The following is a 22027-nucleotide window of genomic DNA, read 5'->3' on the forward strand; positions in this document are numbered from 1 at the left end:
ATGATATGCCTCAAAAGTCATTAGCCCATGCTAATCGTTAGGGTTGCCTAACATTCATAATTTGTGTAATACTATTTATGGGGTATGATGAATTTATACTAATCTACTTATGAAAGGTAGTGATAATTGGTTATAAAAAAGGTTACGCAATTTATAATTTGGAGTCAAAGTTAGATACGTACACACATATTCCAAACAATTTAAAGTTTATATCTTCTGTATACAATAAAAGAGCCTAGACTAACTAAAATGGGATATACATATTTCACAAGAGATGGAAAAAGTTAGAGATAAAACCAGCTCTATACATGTATGTAGGATTTTTAAATATCCTATATGACAATTACATTGTCATTCAGAATTTTGTCTAATATTATTGTGTGTCTAGAGGGAAGTAACCTTGTGGTAGGTTACTCTGATCGAGTCTAAACTAACGAGTTTTTACCCAATACATAAATGATTTATTTAGACACGTGGTTTAAGTTACCCAAGAACTTCCTAGATAAGTTATTCTCTTAATTATCACTCGGTAATTGAATATATATAAACATATTTTAAAGAGATTTAACTAGTTATTTGATAAGACGGATGTAATCATGATCATGTTATTTCAATGATCTCTTATCTCCTAATCGATTATCTACTTAATTTACCTACTCAAATAACATTCTGTCATCATGATTTTTATTTTTTTTAAGAAACCAGAAATTTTATTTCATAAGAAGGAGAAGAAGAGTCCTTATCCGGTGGCTCACAATGGGGGAACTAAACCTAACCCATTGATAAAAAGAACAAGAGAACAAGCACCAAGAAGGAAAATAACAAACCATAACAACAGCAAACCAAAAAGGCAGACAATAGCCCAAAAATAGAACATTAGCAGTTAATCTGTCTCATGGCAGGGACCCCCATCGAGTCAATGTGTATCATACCTTTAACTTGAGCTGGAAGGTCGTTGTACCTGTAGAAGTAGCTAGATTGCTTATCTTGGGAAGCCTTTGTGGCAAGAAAATCTGCACAACCATTGATTTCCCTGAAGATATGCTTAAACTGGATATCCATAGATCCACAACTTTCTTGAATCTGTCTTTTAATATATAAATAACTCTCCAAGGACAATGATAATTAGATAACATAATGTTAATATACAATATCTCTACTCAATAATAGTTGCATTTTAAGCTTTCGTGTAATTTGATCTTGCAGACTATACAAGTCACTATCTAACAGACCATGGAATTAAGCAGGAAGATACAAAAAGAAATGTGAAAAAAAAACTTAACAATGAAATTTTGGCTGTTGTTATTGCTGCAATTCCATCTTTCAAATAACTTAACAATCTTGGTATGCATATCACGCGTAAAGCCGAGTGCCAGAATTCTGAACAGATGAAGGCTGCAATGCACGGATTCTGATATCGTACTTTCTACAACTCGAAACATCGTTGCTTGGAGATGACTCTGATACATTCGATACAAGTGGATAAGCCCAAGATTTACTAATACATTAATTATATGTGCAAAACATTGTCCAGATATAATATGAAAGGCTCATGTTCATTCACACACAGGATTCCAAGTTCTCAGTTCACTGAACAGGTGTCCCATAATTATAATCGGAGTGGGCAAATAATGATGTGTTGACATGACTGAGGTAACCTCACAGTGACTCAAATGGTTTCAATATATTTACTAGGGTTCAGTGGTTAAGAAGAGCAACGTCCTATCAAGGTAAACCAACCAGTAGAACAGCACCGTAAAAGTTTGTAAAATCTGGACACTATATATATTGATAAGACCACACTGTTCTTCCTTCATCTCAGATTCTTCCCCTTCAATTTTCACAGGATATGATAGCAATTCTATCATCCTCGTCAAGTCTCCCAAGGTGGTTATGTCTGTCACCTTGCTACCTCTCTGCACCTCGACTGTCCATATTGGATTCACTCTGCTGCTTGTCCAATAAATCAATTAAGACTCCCAAATATGACATCACTCAGTCGAGATGAAAGATCTAAAATTCCTTCTGCTCAATTCATAAATACGACTTTTACTTCCTTGTGTTGGATCCCTTGCATTATTTTGCTTTGTGATTCTTTCTTTTATTTTCCTTAACAGACACAAGAGGTTGAAGCATGATTTGGGTATTAGAGATGCAAAATTGTGTTTATCCAAAGAAGATGCAGATTCCCATGAGTTAATAGTGTAAACCTAGCTAACAAAGCCAGCCATTGTAGTTGTAGGGTGTGCAAGTATGATAATTATGGCTCAGATCAGGACCAACTCTCTGGATAATAAGACAGGTATTTGGGCTCACGTAACGCGTCGTCCCCAAGATCATACAAAATTCTCTTAATTGATTGAATTCAAAGAAAGATTACAACCTAAAGAACATATTCTGACGCAATTTCTAAGTAAAATCCAGGAAATGTACAAAGAAAAGGCATGGCGAATTTGGGTCTAACCAAGCTCCAACCAAAAAAAAAAATTCCTTTTCAATTCCCTTTTAAGGTATTTGGTTCAGTAGCAATTCTAGTAATCTTTTTCCTCCTCGCCTGAACTGTATAGATTGTGACTTGTAAGATTGCCGAGAAGAGAATCTCTGCTGAGCCTGAAACAAGAGCTTTATGGGCTTCATGATGCACATGAATCCTTTGGATCGTTGATTAGCCCATAACTTATCTAATTTGAGATAAGGCCCAACTACCGTCAACTCTTGGGTGAATCATGATGTAAGATCTGGCCCATTTAGAAACCTGAATGAATCCTCCTTATGTCTGTTCGTTAACAGTCTACTTGCTCTCTTGCTTATTAGCTTACTATTTCGCACTCTCTGCGTTCAAAAAACTCTTAAAACCCCCCAACAAATGCCTCCCTCCTCCAACCCAAATCTCTAACGTGTGCTTCTCTGATATCACGTCTCGTATTCTGCTTATCCTGTAAATAATTTTACGAATCAGACTCAGCAAATTGAACAAGTATGACAACTGCTCAAGACACTGACCCAGAAAGCACATCAGAAATTGCAATTACGGCTTCCACCGGTAGACCGGTTTATGATGACGAAGAAGATGATCCATTTGCATTCTCTGACAGCCACCGTCCATGTAATCAACAGCTTCTAGGTACTCTTCCTCCTCTTCTACCGTCGGAGACTTTAAGGTGTCGAATTCGCATATATGCCTTAGAACCAATAGAACTTCAAATTAACATGCCTCAGAAATCTAAACCAACTGAATTACGAAATTACCCCTAGAGAATTAGGAAAAATCCAACCCCTACTGCCGTGTTCCTGATCCAAACGTATACAGATTTCTTATAGATAGATAGATATATAGATAGATTAGGAATGCAAAACAGTTATTCGGTAACGTAACTTTCATTTATAAACCCATAAGAAATTATCAATATATAAGACGTGATAATGATACGTCACACACAAAATTAATTATGGCTTCTGTGGGGCTCCTAGGGTTCGTGGGGCTCCGGGGGTTAAATATCATCCTTATATCCAGTTGCTTAATCTTCTTTATTTTCAGGTGCTTGAATGAAGCGCATAGTGTCACCAGGTGTGGAAGAATCCTTGATAGTCCATCAATTTTAGGGTTTTTCGTGTGCTTTTTTTCACTGGTTGGATTGAACACTGCTACTGCCGGAGCAATTTCTCCGAATAGGAGGTGTCTCTATTTACCTCAGGTGGTGTTAGTGACTCTAACGGTTCTCATCTCCTTTGCCTTTGCTCTCACTAAAACGTACAATCTCAATCACCACTACAATTGGAATGAGATTAAAGAGGTTTGTCACATTGAAACTGAATCTTCAATTTGCTCAAGTCTTGGAAGTGGCAACAAGATCGAGCCTCTCTCTCCTACCCAGGTATATATGTGTTAAGACTGATTTTAATTTATTTATTTTTATCTATTTGATGTTGATCGATGTTATCCTATATGCAAGTTGGATTGTTGTAGACCACCAATTGAATGTGGATTTCAATACCAAAATACGACGAGGAAGTCGGGTCCAATTTCGAGTAATAGTGATTGTATCAGATGGAGCAACGATCAAACCAAACTCTGTTATGATTGCAACTCTTGTAAGGTAAGAGTTATAGGCGATATAAAAAAGGGCTGGATTGTGGTTGCAATACTTCTTGGGGTGCGTTTGGTATGGGGGTAAGAATTTAGGGGTATAATTTATATTACCCATGTAAATGTTACAAGGGTAATAACAATTATGGAGAATAAGTGTTACCCTTGTTTGGTAAAGAAGGATAAAATTTACCCAAATATTCATTACTCTTGTTTGTTACGACTGTACATTATTGGTGTAATACCATTACCCTTATTTGTTATTATTGTAATAAACCAAACTAGAAAAAAGTGAGATTATGTTTTTTATTGTTACGACTATCATGTACCAAAATTTTAAAAATATAGATACATATGCATATATATACACACACAGCCAGACATATATATATATATATATATATATATATATATAACAACGATTGTTAACAATTTCAACAAAATAATCTGATAACATTCAAATCCATGACAAAGACGTAACACAATAGTAGGGGTCACCATTTGGCCCGCGGGCCTAGGTCCGAGCCCGGCCCTGCCCGATCCCCTTGGACGGGCATGGACTCCATTTTTTGCATATATATATATATATACACACATATACACAGATAGTGCATGCATTGTCTATGTATGTGTGTGTATTATATATATATATATATATATATATATATATATATATAATACACACACATACATAGACAATGCATGCACTATCTGTGTATATGTGTATATACACAGATATAATATTTATATATAATATAATATTTATTTTTATATATATATATACATATATATATGTATTATATATATATATAATATAATATTTATCTATATATATATATACACATATATACATATATATATGTATGTGTATTATATATATATATATGCAGACATGTACTGTCGCACTATCTGCGTGTGTGTATATATATATATATATATGCACTGTGTATATATATATATATACATATATATATATACATATATATACACATAGATATATATATATACATATACCTATACATACACACACATATATATGTATATGTATATGTATACACATACAGTGCATATATATATGTGTGTGTGTCTGTGTATATGTGTATATATATATACATATATATAATATATAATACATATGTGTATATATAACTTATGAGCTTTTAGAAATTTTTATTTAAAGGGGTAATAGGTTGGAGTAAAACTTCTCATTACTTTTTATTACCCAAGTCCCCCACTAGTAAACTTTATGTGTAAAAAATAAGCTTAATTACTAAAATTTATTACAAGAGTAAAAGTTATACTGACATAATAAACACAAGTAAACTTAAAATTTAATTACCCTTGTAACCATTACACCCCATTACCCCTGTACCAAACGCATCATTAGATGTATTATTTTCATGGTCGTCGCCATGCTTTTAATTGGATGTTGCATGCTGCCGGATTTTCAAGATGATGACAATACACCTTTGGTTTGATCTTTAAGATTAGTAATTTCTTTAGCCTTCCGAGTTAGCATTAGGTTGTTGAGAAACACTTGAGTCTCCACCAATTTAATTTATGTAAGTTAATTCCTTATCTTTCTAATGGTTAATTTCTTATGGTAATTTCTTTTACAATGTGCCCATAAGTTACTGATTTCAATGACGGAGATGGTTTATTTTTTAACCGAATAATGGAAATATTTCAGCTTCAACAAACAAATAGCAATCATAATATGATTACTCTTATCTGCGTGTTTGATAAATACACGGCAAAGCACCTCAAGAAGGTTATCGAAGCAAGTAAAAATTATCTCAAGATTAATACAACTTCAAGACCTTTTTTTTCTTTTTTCTTTTTTCCGTTTTATGCCCTCTTGTACTTGAGTGAAGAAATAGATCAATGTATAGGTCGTAATCAAGAGAGAGTTTCATTGTGAGTTAAAACACCAAATATACCTGTGATAATTTTTGATGGATTCCATATTCGAAGACCTACACCGTGAAGATCTTTGGTGGATTCCAAGGTAACCTACAATAAAGGTGGATTCTTACTGTGTTGATCAAATATACACTCGATCAAGGTGGTTTGTGAATTCGAGCAATGGACAAGAGTGAGTGAATTTGAAATGCTTTGTAACATTTATCAAAGTCTAGTGGATTGTTTGCCACATGTCAATCAAAGAGTGGATTTGTGGGTCCAATTTTTCATCTTAATTGACTCTTGATATGTCAAGAGTCCATTAAATTTAAAGATACTATCAAGTGTTGTTTTGATCCCATTATAGGCATGTAGTGCTGGTAATCTTGTGTAAGGTGTTTTAAATCTTGTTTTACAAGTACCATTGGAGTTGCTCTTAGAGCACTAGATAAGGATGAAAAATGTGCATTGAAATTTGAAAAATGTATGTATTTTAAGTTTAAAATTAGACGAAACAATGGTTTTATCACACATGGTATACTATGATTTGTTTTAATCAATCTTTAACATGTGTCCTAAGGACATACACTATCAATACTCTTAATTAATAATTAAGATAATTTAATTATGACTAATAATGCATTCAATCATGGGTTAATTATAATTTTCATCACTAAAAGATATGGATCATTCATTTTTAACACCCAAAGATTTTTTTTACAAAATCATCACCCTTTTTTTCCAAAATGAGATTTTTTAGACACTTGGTCAGATTTGAATCAAATTCAGCAAGATTCTTGCCCGTTACTACTTACTATAGCAAATTTGACCGAATCCATGAAAAGTATCATTTTGAATTAATGGGTAATGACTTTGTAACAAAAAATTTTTGGACACTAAAAGTGAACGACCCCTATCGATGAAAAGTATAATTAACTCATTCAATCATCATTAATTGCCCAATTAATTAGACGGTGGTGTCCCACTGTCCTTACACGTGGCTTGTGTTAAGCATGTCCTTATCCTCATGAATTATCAGGGAGGGTGACGGTTGGGTAGGCTGCCCCCGTTTATAGGACATTTTGTAGATAAATAATATTCCCAGTTCTCCTAAAGAAAAAAAATTTCAATTTTATTTAATTATTCATTTTACTAAGTTATTCTGAAAAATTATTAAATGTATGAGATACAGAATTTTAAATATCGGTACAGGAATCATAATAGTCAGAAGACTAATATGCATTATAACTGATTCAATATCGGTACAATCGATCGATTCATCATTTTTGATCGGTATTTAATTGACATGGTTCAACCTAATATTTTAAATTGAATCATATTGATGGACCAGCTAATATGAATCCGCCGGTCCAAATCGATATTTAAAAAAATCATGGATCCACAATTCCACAGGAGGGAGGGTTGACCAGGGGCTAATGATAGGCATGGAAAACCTAAAAGGCTTGAATGAATAATGGGTCCCAAGGGGAAAAAAAATGAATAATGTGTTCAAACTGCAAATGAACAAGAAGGGAACTGAAGCGTGGACCTCCTTTAGGGCCCATTTTGGAAAAGGCTTGTAAGTGGGTTGGTTGACTCGGCCCATCTTCTTGCCATGTTTGGACAAAAATTAACTGAAATTATTGGAAAGATGGGTTTGCAAGAATTCATAGTGGTGCAAAAATACATGTATTTTTAGAAAGGTATATTATTTATATGTATGTATATATATATTAAAGAAAATTTCAAAAAAATTTAGGGAGGGCCGTGGCCTCCAGTCCTCACATGTCTTCCGCCACTGCTTATCAGGCCGACCCGAATCCTTTTTTATCGGTACGCGTCAGACCCAACCGGCCGGCCAACCCTATATGTTCATTGCCTCCTCCCTGTCTTGTGAAGCCTCTTCATTTCTTGCATTCTTTGTGTTCGATGAAATAAAGAGACTGAAGAGTTATTATATGCAATTGAGTTCAGGCACTATCACGCAATGGAGCGAAAAGGGGTCTTCCCAATAATTGCTAAGTTAATACCAAGAGCAAGGCTGCACAGACTTGGACAACTTGGTATTGTAGACACTGAGAATCTCCATTGTCCCTTGTACAATAGGCATCCAGAGTTTATTGATCGTCTCTTCTTACCATGTGAAGGTCTTTGTATGATCTTGTATAGAATTTTGAATTGGTGGGGTTCAGTTTGGTGCATTCCAGGAAATATATCTACATTGTTTCAAGAGTTGAATGCTTTTGCTTCAGGAAAATTGCAGAAAAAAGCGTAGTGCATGATGTTTGCAGCTACCATTTGGACAGAAAGAAACAATTTCACTTTTGAAAGTAAACGAGTGGGATGGAGGTACGTGTATCCCACATCGGAAGGATGTGGTTGAGTAATGTGTTTTATATGCGTGGAGAAACCTAACATAAGCCGGTTTTTCAGTGCTTAGTTAGGCCCATTCCAGATGGATTCCGGATGAGAAAATATTCTATACCTAGCTAGTCTTTATAATAAGGTATGGACTTTAGCTTCAAGCTGTGAACATCCAACTCCCCTACAGTGGGCCAGACTCGAGAGATCATGAATACTGAGAATGGCTTGAAATTTAAGGCCAATCTTAGGAAGTCTATCAGGCCAGTTTGTGAATGGCAAGCACCTTCTGCGGGCTCTGTGAAGTGGAATACGGATGGCTCATCCCAACTAAGTGGAGATGGTATAGGTGGTGTCTTGAGAGACAGTGCAAGTAATTTTCCTTGTATGTTCTCAAGTCCATCAGGTAATAATATGGATTCAAACTCAGCTGAATTATTAATTATAGCTATCAGAAGGCTTTAGAAATTTCTGAGTAGTTTGGGTTAGCTGAGAGGGGTAATATTATAGTTGAGACACTCTAGACTCAGTGGTTTGGCTCTTAAAAGGTGTGCAGAATCCAAGGATTTTGGACCAGAACTTCAATGCAATTATCAACTTTACGGGGCATTTGGTTGCTAATCCAATGAGCGTGAGGCGAGTATGAGATGAATGTGAGATGAACATTATCATGTTTGGTATGAAATGAAGAGTGAGCATGAGTGTTAGAACTTTAATTGTACAATTTTCATACTACCTAATTTTTTGTACATGAAAATAAAAATAGATTAATTTAATGGTTGTGATTACTTCTTAATAAGGGGTATAATTATAGTCTTCTGAGTATCAAACTTATTCTCCCTTGTGGAGATTAGTCAATCTCACCATTTTGGTGAGTTTGGCTAATCTCCATAAGGAGGGAATGAGAGTGGGATGAGTTTGGGATTACACCCTCCCAAGCTCAATCAAACGAGGGAATGAATTATTCTCACCCTCGACTCGCCTTATTCACCGTCAAAATGCCAACCAAATGCCCTGTTAAAGAAATATTAGCACCTGTCAGTTTTAATCATGTGTGGAGGGAAACTAATGGGGTTGTACGTAGATTTTTCGGCCAAAAAAGAACTTGAAAGGCAAAGTATGATGGTGGTCTGGTTCCTTGAAGATTAAGGTCTCTTGACTGGCTGCTTGAAGTTTGCAGGTTTGGTTATTGAAGGCTTTTGTTGTTGGGCTTCTGGTTTTTTGGTTATGGGGCTAGCTCTTGGGAGCTTAGGGTTTTGGCTGTATGCTCTCTGAATTTGACTCCACAGTCTTTTGGAAATCAGATTTTTAGGTTAAGAAAGATTAAAATTGATGAATCTAATCTTCACAGTCTGCCGGCCCCCCGTTCATTCCTCGATGGGGTTGTTAGTCTGGTGTTGTTTTCTTTAGTTGTTCCCCTTTCTTTGTAATCTTCTTCCTCATTAACAAACAATCAGATTTATCAACAAAACAAAAACTGCTGTCCATGACATCAACGAAAGCAATTGATCATAGAAATGCATTAATCGTGAAAACTTTATCCCATTCTATGCTTTGATGCTGGCTGGGTTGATCATAGCAGTTTACAGTATGTAAAAGAGCAAAAAGCTAGGAAAACAAATAATAAGTGCAACAGCAAGTGCCTAGCTAGCTATTAATTAAGAGGCAACAAGACCATCATCATCAAGCATATCATTCCTTATTTATTTTGCTCAAATGGAATAATTAAAGAGATTAATACTTACCTGAATCTGGAAACAAAAGAGCAGTGAAGAAGTTGAAGAGACTCTTGTCGCAGGGGAATTGCACTTGCTGCTTGTTCACATACATACATTAACTAATTACTACTTACAATATATATATGTGTGTGTGTGTAGTAGAAACTAATAAGTGTGTGTCTGTGTCTGTGTCTGTGTCTGTGTCTGTGTCTGTGTGTGTTAGAGGCGCCAGTGCCATTCCTCCTGCGACAAGAATCCCTAAACCCCTGCAACATCTATGGCTTCAATTCATAATGCTTCATAATCTGCACACACACACACACACATATATATATAAGGACGACACAGGTGTCATTCTTTCTCCACAAAGTCAATAATATCTTCTAGAATTAAGAGAGAGAATGAAAATGATATTTTAGGTTTCACATTTGAAGTTTACTAGCAATTTACCAATGTGAAATTTACCTTCATTATATATATATATATATATATATATATATATAGACAGGCACACATTTACAAGGAAATGCCCTGTTAATTTGGAGCTACCAAAGCAGGTGACATATATGACCAAAGATTAATTAAGGTCCAGCTGGTCTTAGATTTTTCGTCGAATATGTGAATGCATCAATTCAAGCACGTGGATGCATAAGAGAAAAATATGAACAGGTGATAATATATATATATATATATATACAAGGCCAGCCGGCACTTTTTTGTCCACTTGATATATTTTAGGTTTGCCTTCAAATGAAACCTGACTTCTGGGGTTCCAAATAAACATGTTAATTAGGGTGTTTCTTTTTTAAGAAATATTTGTCAATTGCGATTGAAAAGTATTATTTTGTTGGTCCATGCATGTTTTCAAACAATCAAGGATAACTATTCGGGTGCACGCGCAATATGCAAAGAGCTCATGTGTAAGATTTACTAATATTAGTTTTGTGTACTCTATTGAGTCTGAGCAAAAAAAAGAAAGTAAAAATAGCTAAAAGTAATTAGCTTCATATCACTTGTACAATTCAGTTCATTTTAGTTTCATATCACTTTGCAGAGTTTTCAGGTTTGAAATTTAACTCACTGATTAATTCCTTAAGAAATCACAAATCAGAATTCGAAAAAAAAAATTACAATCCAAATATAGACGGTAGTACATAATATAAGAAATGTTCCATCAATATATGGGAAAGAGTATAAAACGTATTAATAATTTATTCAGATTGAAAGTTGGGGAAGATTTATAGTGCGGAAAATAAAACATAGAACAAACGAAAAATTACAATACAAATTGGATGGAAAAATAAATGAAGTTTAGGGGTCTTGGCAATCTTGTGTGAAAAGTTTATTCTTGCAAACCCTAAATTGTCTAGATGGAATTGTATCAACAAACGAGAAGCAAAAGATTTAGTTTTATCTTTCTGATCATAGGAAACCTAATTTAGTTTTATGTCTATGTTAACATTTTCGTAACCTAATTTAGGTCTAGCGATGAATATGTGCGAATATGTGAATGACTACATACGGACTAAGGGCTCAATATGTAAACCTTTTTTTGATGAAAATATTGTTGGGTCTTTAGTCAAAATAAATCCCGAATACTTGAATTGTCGCACTATATTGAATACCTTGACTAGTCATAAGCTTTCGTAATTTACATATGTTATAGGTTCATGTTGAGACTTGAGAAAGTCAAGACTTTTGGTCTTAATTCATCAAAATTAAACGAAGATCTTTAATTAGTTTAGTGGGTAGGTGGGTATAGTCTAATTCCACGAAATTCGTTATGTTATGAAAATGTCATAGACCATAATATATATTCATGTACCCAATACCTATATAGGTGAATTGGAAGCCTAAAACAAGGCAAGGCACTCGTATCACCAAATGGTGGAATACAAACCCTAAAAGTGTTAGGTATTACGGCAATAATTAATTAAATTGAATGTGAAATTAATTCTTTATAGTCTTATTTTGACATCGGCCGAGTCATTATTGGATGGTAGAGTCATTATTGGATGGTAGTCGGACCAATTAATTAATGGAATATGAGACAAATTCACACATATAACACATCGAAAGCCAGCTAACTTCATCATTTTTATCTATGATTGTATAAAACTGAAAAGAGCATCATGACTTGTGTTTAATATTTCAAACAAATAATGACTTTGAAGGTCTTTTCGAAACATGCATGTAATTTCTATGATATTTATAGGAAACTAATTGAGGATTTCCTGTCAATCATGAAGAATATGGACCTTATTGACTGATACAATTTTGCCAAGAAAAAGTATTATATGTCAGTGCTTCTCTAATACGGACGTTCGTAATAAAAAAAATCTATGAACTCTTAATCTCGAACGTTAGATCTCACCAACGATTAAGATTAAAAGTGACAAAAAGAATTATATTGAAAACTTACGTACAAATAACTGTTCAAAGAAGATACACATCCCCAACACGACAAATCGTCATTTAGCCATCTTTCAGACAATTGACCACCCAAAAAACTTCAGAGTGGTCTTCGCCTGCTCAAATGGTCGTCGAAAATTGAAGACTCAGTTGTCAACCGTTTTAACCCATATGGGTACTGCAAGCCCAATTATGATTCATTTTATTCAATTTTAATTTCAATCGTCAGTCAAATTCAACGACTGAGATTAAAAGTCCGTAAAATTTCTTTTTACTACCGGCCGTCCTTACATAAGAAAAGATATGTATATAAATTTCAAACCTCTAAAAAAAGTGAACTAGCTAGCTAGGAAGTATCGTGCACAATATTGATTGGTGAATTAAGGCATGCACGCATGTCGGCTGTCGCTCTTGGTGTTGTCTTGTGTGTGTGTATTATTGTTTGAAACACAAGATCCTGTTTACACAATCTGTTAAACATCAAAGAAATTCCTCATGCATGTGTATCGACTTTTCCTTGGATTTTCATTCACAACCAACGACAAATTCAGGGCATGTGCGAAGAAGTTGTGACCTTAATTATTTTCTTGCTAATTAAACCACTTTTCAACAAATGAATAATTAAAGGAGACAAATCAAACTTTATTCGGAGTGATTGATTATAATATATATACTTGCTACGTGTAAAGGTGTCAAGGTGATAGAACTGCAACATTCCAACGTTTGATTTTCATGCATTGTGTTTGGACTTCAACAACGGCAAGTATTTCATCTTGAAAAGATGATGAGGCCCAAGTCCAACCCATTTCTGATCAATACTCGCAATGGGCCCAATTAAAATGTTTCTGATCAATACTCGTTAGGCCTAACCCACTTTGGACCAATTTAGAATGTTTGACCTTTAGTGATTGAATTGTAGCATGGATTATCTTTCAGTTATCAAAAATGATATTTATCCCTTCTTAATAGTAAGACCCACCAAAAAAAAAATAGAAATAACATGAGTCGTTGATGAACTTAATACAAACTTCCATAATGAAATTAATTAATATAGTACAGTGATATATTTATTATGATTTGTAATAAATTTTGTGTGTAAATGAATCTCAAACAATTAGTGGGTACATAACAAAGTTTCACAAACCTACACAGACGAGTGAGAACCACCAGCACCCCAAGATGAAGGACAGAAGGTGATGACATACTCGTTAGAAGAAGGACAAGTAACCAATGGAGCTTGTTTGTCATAAGCATAACTGTAATAAGAAGGACAAGCATCCCTAAACAGCTTGGAGTACACACTTGGCTTGCATTTCTCAGGCGTTCCATACTCATTTCTGCAACAAAACGAGTCAAGATTGAAGGCCAAGCAAGCGCTTTTGCACGCCACGACTTCCCAGTTAGCGTTCACGACTTGTAGCTCCGGCGGACACGAGTTCTTCAGGTTCTTGTTGCAACCATTTATGGTACATTTTGGTGTTAATTGTCTGTTCGAGACGAAGACGGGGATGTTGTAGCCATCGACCAAGCTTACGTCGTAGAAATCGGGCTTCCCGGTGTTTCCTTGTAGGGCAAATTGTACTAATGTGACTGGTGGAGTGCCTACTAGTCCATTACACGCTAGTCGCCCGTCGCAGTCTCCAGTCTCACACGTAGGTTTCCAATTAGAATTGAAATTGCAGCCGGTCCGTGCCCAAATTCGGCCACTCCAAGTCCACGGTGCAGAAATTCGCGCGGTGTCGCCTGAGGCGAGGTAGAAGCCACCATCAGCAATGACCGGTTGGCCTGTGTTAGAGGCTGTCCCTGGCCAAATTGGGAAGGGGCATTTGTTGTGCACATAAAATGTTACTTGATGTGCTAATCCATGCCCTGCATTAATGTTGTTAGATCTCCACCCATTTTAGTACTACAAACACAATAGTAATATACCATAACAAGTATTACCATGAAATCAAGTTATAACCAGATAAGATAAAAAGTCATAACACAGCCCGAAACCCTAAACCTTAAGAAGCCATAACATAGCCGTAAAACCTAAATTACTACGAAATCAAGTTACCACATAAGATAAAAGGCATAACATAGCCCGAAACTCTGAATCCTAAAAAGCTACAACATAACCTTAAACCGTAAATGTACTATAATTAACAAGTATAACTATGAAATCAAGTTACCAAATAAGATAAAAAGCCATAACATAGCCGGAAAGAACTCCATTTTGGATGCAACAGACTCAAGGCAATACTTGGTCAGGTATTGAATTAATTTATAGCAGAAGTAATTCATTTTAAAAGGGTGCTTCTTCTTCGATTGTACTCCAAGGTTTTGGAAAAGCAATCTTTAAGCAAACCTAAAACAAGCTTAAAGAAAAACATAAACGTGGCATTGCTTCAGATTAGGGAGATTATTACCGAAGCCATATGTACCACATCACGTTTGGTAAACCAAGACACACTCACTGAAAATGCAACTCGTAATAAGTGCAGGTCTTTGACCTATCGACATGTAACTCTTTCAAAGGGTTTAAAGAATCTATCCAAGTAAAGAAGCAAAAGAAATTAGGCATGATTTATAGAGTAGAGAACACCAATTTGTTCGACAAAGCTCATAAGCGACCAAGCCTGTGAACGAATTGGGCGTCCAAGCCCAACAACACTGCCCTTCGGACGGCCGAGCCAAATGACAACTTACTCCATGTTCCCCTCAGTCAATGCACGACCCAGTCAGCAAAGTTGGACGAAACGTCAGTAGACGCGCAACCCGTCAATGGAGTTGGACGGAATAGACCAAAAGTTGAACAAGTCCATAGATGTCCAAAGCCCACATGTGGCTCATTATTGGGCGTCCAAGCCCGAGGCGGTCAAACTCATGAGCGTGTACAATTGAGTTAGGGTTTTCTCTTTATAGCTAGCGCTACCTAGGTACCAAAAAAATACAATTATACCTCATACTAAAAATAACTAACACTCATCAGTAATATCGTACCATAACACGGGGGCTCTGCCCTCACATCCTGGTCAACATACTAACAGAAAAGAACAGTGATAAGCTTTGCTCCCCTCTTGCACAACTTCCCCTCTTTTGATTGATGGCAAGACGATGGACCTTGGGTTCCGACAATAAGGGAGAAAGAGATGGAAGGAGAGAGCGTGAGTGTGAGGGGCAAGAGAGAGTGGATATTTGTGTGAAATTTTTAAAATTTATCTACATAGGATTGCTGAGTTGGACATGTCACCTAGACCTAGGATGGCTAGAGCTACTAGAGGCTTGGGCTCTTTACCACTAGACCATCGTCAAGAGGTCCTATATAAGAGGGGTTAAGTCAACTTTTGGCCATTGAAAGATATTCAAGGTTTCACTTTGGTCACCCAAAGATCAAACGTTCCAAATCAGTAACCAAAAAAATTTTTTTGCTACATTTTGATCACTCGAGCATATTTTGACTCTTTCGGGCAGTCAACTTGTCTAGGTGGCATTAAAAAATCAATAAAATTTTTTTTTACAAATGTGGCCTGCCAATTTGAAAGGTGGAAAATCAAACTTTTTAATTTAAAAATTACCAATTTTTTTACAATTTTCAACACAGAGATGTTTTCACAATCTTCTATCTTTGCTCAAAGCACTCCCTCCTCCTTTGATTTCGTCTTTGACAGACATAGATGGTTTCTAATGGGGGGTCGTGCCCATTCGCTTATCCTGAAGAGAAGGCTCGTCGGAGGGATCTTCGCGGATGCCACTACTCTGATAAGTATGTGTCAATGATGTGTTTGGTCAAGCTCAAAAGAAAAGTTCCTCTTTTTGAAAGAGTCATGTTTGAAACTTCAAATGCCCATTTCGTCACTATCTGGTCTTTGATTTTTTAAAAATGAGTGATTGGTCTTTTATTTTTTTAAAGTGATGAGTGGTTGAAATGAAAGCAAGGACTTAATCAATCTCTAGAATGAGTTCTCCTTTTTTAAAGTGATTGGCCTTTGTGGTTGTTGAGGCATACGAGATTTGTGGCTGATGAGGAAAGAAAGTTCTTAAAATTTGGGGGTTTATGGAGAGGCACTTTTCTTGTCACAGTGAGTCTCGTAGTCCTTCAATTTTGAATCAAGGGATGAGAAAAATCTATTCCGGCATGATGAGGTTCTCGTAAAGTGATGGTGGTCGGAGTAATTGGATGAGTGGTCGCCTGAAATCGACCTGGCACTGTTGTTTTTCTTTAAATTAATTTTATTTTATAGGTTAGCAATTGTCTTTAGCTTAGTTGTCAAGCCACATAAGTTTCTAGTTGATTTTTATATGCCATGTAAACACATTGACTGTCCAAAATCCTCATGATATACTTGAGTGGCCAAAGTGTAGTAAAAATAATTTTCAGGTGATTGACTAGGAACATTTAATCTTTGATCAAAATGAAATATTAAATGTCTTTTCAAGTGGTCAAAACTCTACCTAACCCTATATAAGAGACCCTTTTATACTCGTTGCCTTTTAATGATTTTCTAACTGGTTATTTGATTCAGTCCATTTAGAAAAGAAAAAAAAGAGAGATTATTATTTATGCCAAAGAAAAAAAAAGACATTTACGGATTTGCCCAAAAGAAACCGTGGGCGCTCATTGACCATTGATATGAATGAGAGGGAAAATAGAAAATCAACGACTCGGAAGTCGGAACAACAGAAACGTGATGGGATGGCAACTGCGGGTTGATTTGGAAGCCATTAGAACCAATAATCTTTTAGTCACAAGTTCACAGCCCCACCATTTCTGTTTAATCTGTAATTCGTATGAAGACTCGCTTCTCTCTTTGTCAGAGATTCAGGCATTGGAGAATTTTCCTATGAAGACTCGCTTTTCTCTCTCATTTTCTCTGTGTTTCTTCCTCCTCCTCCTCCTCCCTCGACCTTCCCATTCTTCCTGGTTCGGCGACCAGAAGAGGTATATATCCATCTCTCCCTCTAATTTTTACACATTTGAGCCTCAAGATTCAATTCCTTTATTGTTTGCTACTATTTGGCAGGCCCGGATCGTTGCTTAGATTGAAAAATGGAGGCTTTTCTGCCGCATTTGACCCCACGAGGGTCACTCAGCTCTCGTGGCGTCCTAGGTATGGATTATGTACGCATCTATTTTGTTGACATTTCATTGGTTCTCAGAGTGGCTTTAATTCTTTTTTCTTTTTTCTTTTTGGGTTCTTTCAATATTTTTCTTACTTTACAGGGCTTTTCTGTACAAGGGCTTTTTAACAGATGAGGAGTGTGATCATCTCATCAATCTGGTACGCTATATTTGTTTTGATCAGTCGCTTTCTTATTTGATTTGAATGGAATTGATGTTGCAGTTTAATTAATTATTTTGTTTGTCGATTCTGTGTTGATTTGGGGGATTTAGGCTAGGGATAAACTGGAGAAATCTATGGTGGCAGATAACGAGTCGGGTAAAAGTATAGAGAGCAAAGTGCGAACAAGCTCTGGCATGTTTCTTGAAAAAGCTCAGGTGTGTATAAATTTCTCCCATCTTGAACTTTTGACTACATGGTTGTCAATTATATGACGTGAACATGAAGTTAGTAAATTTATGTTAGTGTATCCACGCTAGTGCTGTCGTTTCATTTCACTTTATTTTGTAAAATGAAAGCATCCATTGAGTGCTCAGGTGCGTCGATTTCGATTTCGATTTCAATTTCATTTAATTAGGATTGGCAATGCCTTGACAACTAGAATTTCACAATGCAATATTTGAGTAATTTAGTCATTAATTTGGGCATGATTCAGTTTCTATGGACTTTTAGAATCCAAGGCGGTGTTGGTGTATTGCTAATATCCTTGGTTGGTGTCTTTGATTGGTTGGACAGAAAATTTCCATCAATAATTTTGTCCATTTAGTGTTGTTAAGTTTTATTTTTCACAAATTCCAAAACCAAAGTCTTGCTTCCCCTGGGACTATAGGAAATTTTTTGCTGTCTGTGTTATGTGGTAACGAAATTAGTGGTTTTGGATAAGTTGTGACAACTGGCAAGCGGTAAAGAGTCGTGCCGGAAAAATAGATCATCAGCTAAATATATTCCTTTTGGTTTCTTGTAATCCCACAAGAATTTGTGAATGCCTGATCTTCACTAGCATTTCCTTAACCTTATTGTACAAAGAAATGTTGTAAACAATATTTTCTTGAGGAGACGTAATAAGATCAAATCATTTATATAATGATTTGTAATTTTGTTTTTCAGTAAACAAGCTCTTTAGCATTGCATCAGTAGGAGGCATGTTTTCGGCAGACTGGATCTGCCGAATTAGGTGTAATTTGAACTTTAAACAGCTTCTGATAGTGTTGTTGGAGTTTCCTGTTCGTACCTTCCTGAGTTCATTCGTTTATGATCATTTATGATCAATCCGTCAAATTTAATCAAGACAACACCCATTTTGTTAAATCAATATTTGTGAGGGAGGAAGACTTTGCGCATCTCTTTGTATTCTCATGTAATTGACCAATGTGAGTGTGTGTATATAGTTTTCTGTAAATATCTCTTAGAATTTTATATCAAGAAAAGAACCATGTGTTTTTTTGCTCTGGTTCCTTTGTTATAATGCCATCTTTCTTTCTTTTTTTCCACCATGAAGCTAGGATGGTATGAACATTACCAATCCAAAGCTGCTACTGGTTAATTCTTCAGCTCTCCAAGCAAACACCTGAGTCCCTTGTGTTAGAATATCGTACAACCCTGGATTTTTCAAAATCTGTCATTTGGACCAAAACCCTTGAGCTGTTTAGGGTTTTGGTTTATTGTATAAGTAACACGTTGGTTAATGTATATCTCTGCACTTCTCATTGGTAAGAATCATGACACTTGTCATTCATTGATGTTCTGTGGCTATATGTTTTCCAATTTGTTGACTCTAAAGGGAACACTTTGTGCTTAATTTTGAAGGATGATGTAGTAGCTAGTATTGAGGCAAGGATTGCAGCTTGGACCTTCCTTCCAGTAGGTATATATGTAACGTGGTTTTCCCGAAGACGGGCTATTATTTTGCATATAAAACGAAACTTATTTTATGTTCTTGAACCTTGGATTCTAAGCAGAAAATGGGGAGTCCATTCAAATACTGCATTATGAGCACGGTCAAAAGTATGAGCCACATCATGATTTCTTTCAAGACAAGGTGAATCAAGCGCTGGGTGGCCACCGAGTTGCCACCGTCTTGATGTATTTGTCTAATGTTGAGAAGGGTGGAGAAACGGTCTTTCCCAACTCAGAGGTAAATGGTAGCCATGTGTCAATTATTTGCTGTTTGCTTTTTATTTTATGTCGTTCAATTTCTATTGCATCTTACTGTGACCATACTTACGTGACTTCTATAGGAAAAAATGTCTCAATCAAAGGATGATAGCTGGTCTGACTGTGCTAAATCTGGCTATGCAGGTATTGTTACTGATATGTAGTCTTATTGACTTATATATGTCATTAATTAAGTAATTTATTCAAGGTCTTTAATGATCTTATTTGGGAAAATTTCTTTTAAGTTCTCTGACTTCTCAAACGAGTTAAACATGCGAAATTAAGTAGGTCTGGGACACAGTAAGGGCTTTATCTGCTTTCTGAGAACGGTACATATCTTCTTTTTCTTCTGTGTCTTCGTCTTCTTGGATTTAGATATTATACTTGTAGAATGTAGATTCTCTGTGTTTTCCCTCTTTGGGTCAAACGTTGGATTGGAGGTTTTTTCTGTACTTAATATTTAAAGATGATATCAAACTCCTGTAGTTGTAGTTGTTCTGTTTAGCAACCTTGATGGTTATGGTATTACGTACTATTTTTCAGTCTTTTTCTCTTGATTAATCATATCTAAGCTACGCGTATTAAACACTGGAGGTTTTCTCAACCTTCATTGCCGCATATTGTCGAATTATTCTCTATTTTTAATTGCCTTGTTGGAATGGATGGACAAGTGAACTATTTCCATGCCTTCTTGGGTATCTAACTGTTATGTTACTGCAACGTCATATCATATTCTTATTGATGGAGTGAAACAAGTATAACATTTTTAATCTTCCACTATACTGTTTCTGGTATTTGATAGCGAGTAATGTTTCGTTTTTTGCAGTGAAAACCAGGAAGGGTGATGCATTGCTGTTCTTCAGTCTTTTTCCTGATGCAACTACAGATGAAAACAGCTTGCATGGGAGCTGCCCAGTCATTGAGGGCGAGAAGTGGTCTGCGACAAAGTGGATCCACGTCAGGTCGTTTGACAAAGCAGTAGCATCGGACGATGGGGATTGTGTAGATAAGAATGACAACTGCCCTACTTGGGCAAAATTGGGTGAGTGTGAGAAGAACCCTCGCTATATGGTGGGTTCCGAGGGATATAGTGGAAATTGTAGGAAGAGTTGCAACGTCTGCTCTTCATAGACGTCCTCTCCCTTCATTGATTCATAATTGTATACAGAGTTTCATGCATAGGATGTACATACGTTGATCTTTGCCGTCTTGGGGGCCTACGTATAAATATAATCAGATATACCCTGATTGAATATGTTTCCGAGCACTCAACATAACGGAAGTTATCACATTGGAGCTGTCGTGCGAATACACTAATTTTTGAATGCAGTTTAACAGAAACTTCATTTAGTCATTACTACTATTGGGTATCAGGGATGCAAATAAATCCAAATCTATCTGCATGCTATGCCAGAGTCCATTAAACAAATATACGTATATACACACACGAGAATTCTCAGGTGCGGAAAGTTCACCCTTCTCTCTCCTCATCTCTCTCCTTCCCGTCCCTCTCCTCTTTCTGTCTCTCTTTGTATTTGTTTTCAGCAGCTTCTCCGGTCGGCCAAGGGGTGAGTTAGGTCGAGCACACTGCGAGGAACAATTTGGGTCGGCTCTATATATATGGGAGGTAATTGTACGTCTTTAACCATACGTAAATTTAGTTGAAGATGACTATAAATAAAGAAAAGCTGGCAGATAGCCATTTTTAGTGCAATATTTTTAGGTGGGAGTTTTCTGGTGCACGTCTTGGAATCTTGGAATGATGATGTTTGCCCTAACTTACATGAGAATCTTAACCCAATACTCAGAAGCAAGAGATAGAGAGTACCTGATGCCTAAAACACATGACAATTGCATTATGCAAGCACCAACTATTCAAATTAACTAACTAAATTTGTACTCACCCATAATGTACCTGAATTAACAGCTAATGGAATCAAGCTTGTGTGTGTGTGTGAGAGAGAGAGTGAGAGTGTATGTGTGTAAGAAACTATTTAGGTGATAGCCTAGTTGGTAAATCTCTCTGGGGCCAACCCGTATGAACTCATGGGATCCTGAATCCGATTCCGCTGGCCTCGCACTAGGTTTTTGCCAAACTTACATGGTCATCAGGTGGAAAATTTTTGTGCGCGCGGACCTGGTAATCCGAATTTAGATCCATATCCAATGTTCAAAGGGCAAATTTGTTGTTCTTAGTTACCAATAAGAGGGGTGCATTTGGGATGATGTCATGTAAAACCGTTATTTTTTTCTTTGAGAAGATAGAAAACAATCATGCAAATGATGTT

At 36.1% G+C, this 22027-nt stretch overlaps 2 protein-coding genes across 2 annotated transcripts; one reads left to right on the forward strand and one right to left on the reverse strand.

Annotated features, from left to right (window-relative positions):
- Nucleotides 1-13492: 13492 nt before the first annotated feature.
- On the reverse strand, nucleotides 13493-14722 carry LOC120000484 (pathogenesis-related thaumatin-like protein 3.5). Its single transcript, XM_038848579.1, has 2 exons — nucleotides 14655-14722; nucleotides 13493-14349 (listed from the first exon to the last, which is right to left on the reverse strand). Exons 1-2 carry the CDS (start codon nucleotides 14695-14697, stop codon nucleotides 13625-13627), a joined length of 768 nt encoding a protein of 255 aa, XP_038704507.1. The 5' UTR covers nucleotides 14698-14722; the 3' UTR covers nucleotides 13493-13624.
- A 2416-nt stretch (nucleotides 14723-17138) lies between these two features.
- On the forward strand, nucleotides 17139-20937 carry LOC119999498 (probable prolyl 4-hydroxylase 7). Its single transcript, XM_038847099.1, has 8 exons — nucleotides 17139-17404; nucleotides 17487-17573; nucleotides 17687-17744; nucleotides 17858-17962; nucleotides 19392-19449; nucleotides 19544-19719; nucleotides 19823-19883; nucleotides 20566-20937. Exons 1-8 carry the CDS (start codon nucleotides 17154-17156, stop codon nucleotides 20868-20870), a joined length of 1101 nt encoding a protein of 366 aa, XP_038703027.1. The 5' UTR covers nucleotides 17139-17153; the 3' UTR covers nucleotides 20871-20937.
- The last annotated feature ends 1090 nt before the right edge of the window (nucleotides 20938-22027 follow it).

Source organism: Tripterygium wilfordii, chromosome 6 (assembly GCF_013401445.1).
Source record: "Tripterygium wilfordii isolate XIE 37 chromosome 6, ASM1340144v1, whole genome shotgun sequence".
NCBI classification, from domain to species: domain Eukaryota; kingdom Viridiplantae; phylum Streptophyta; class Magnoliopsida; order Celastrales; family Celastraceae; genus Tripterygium; species Tripterygium wilfordii.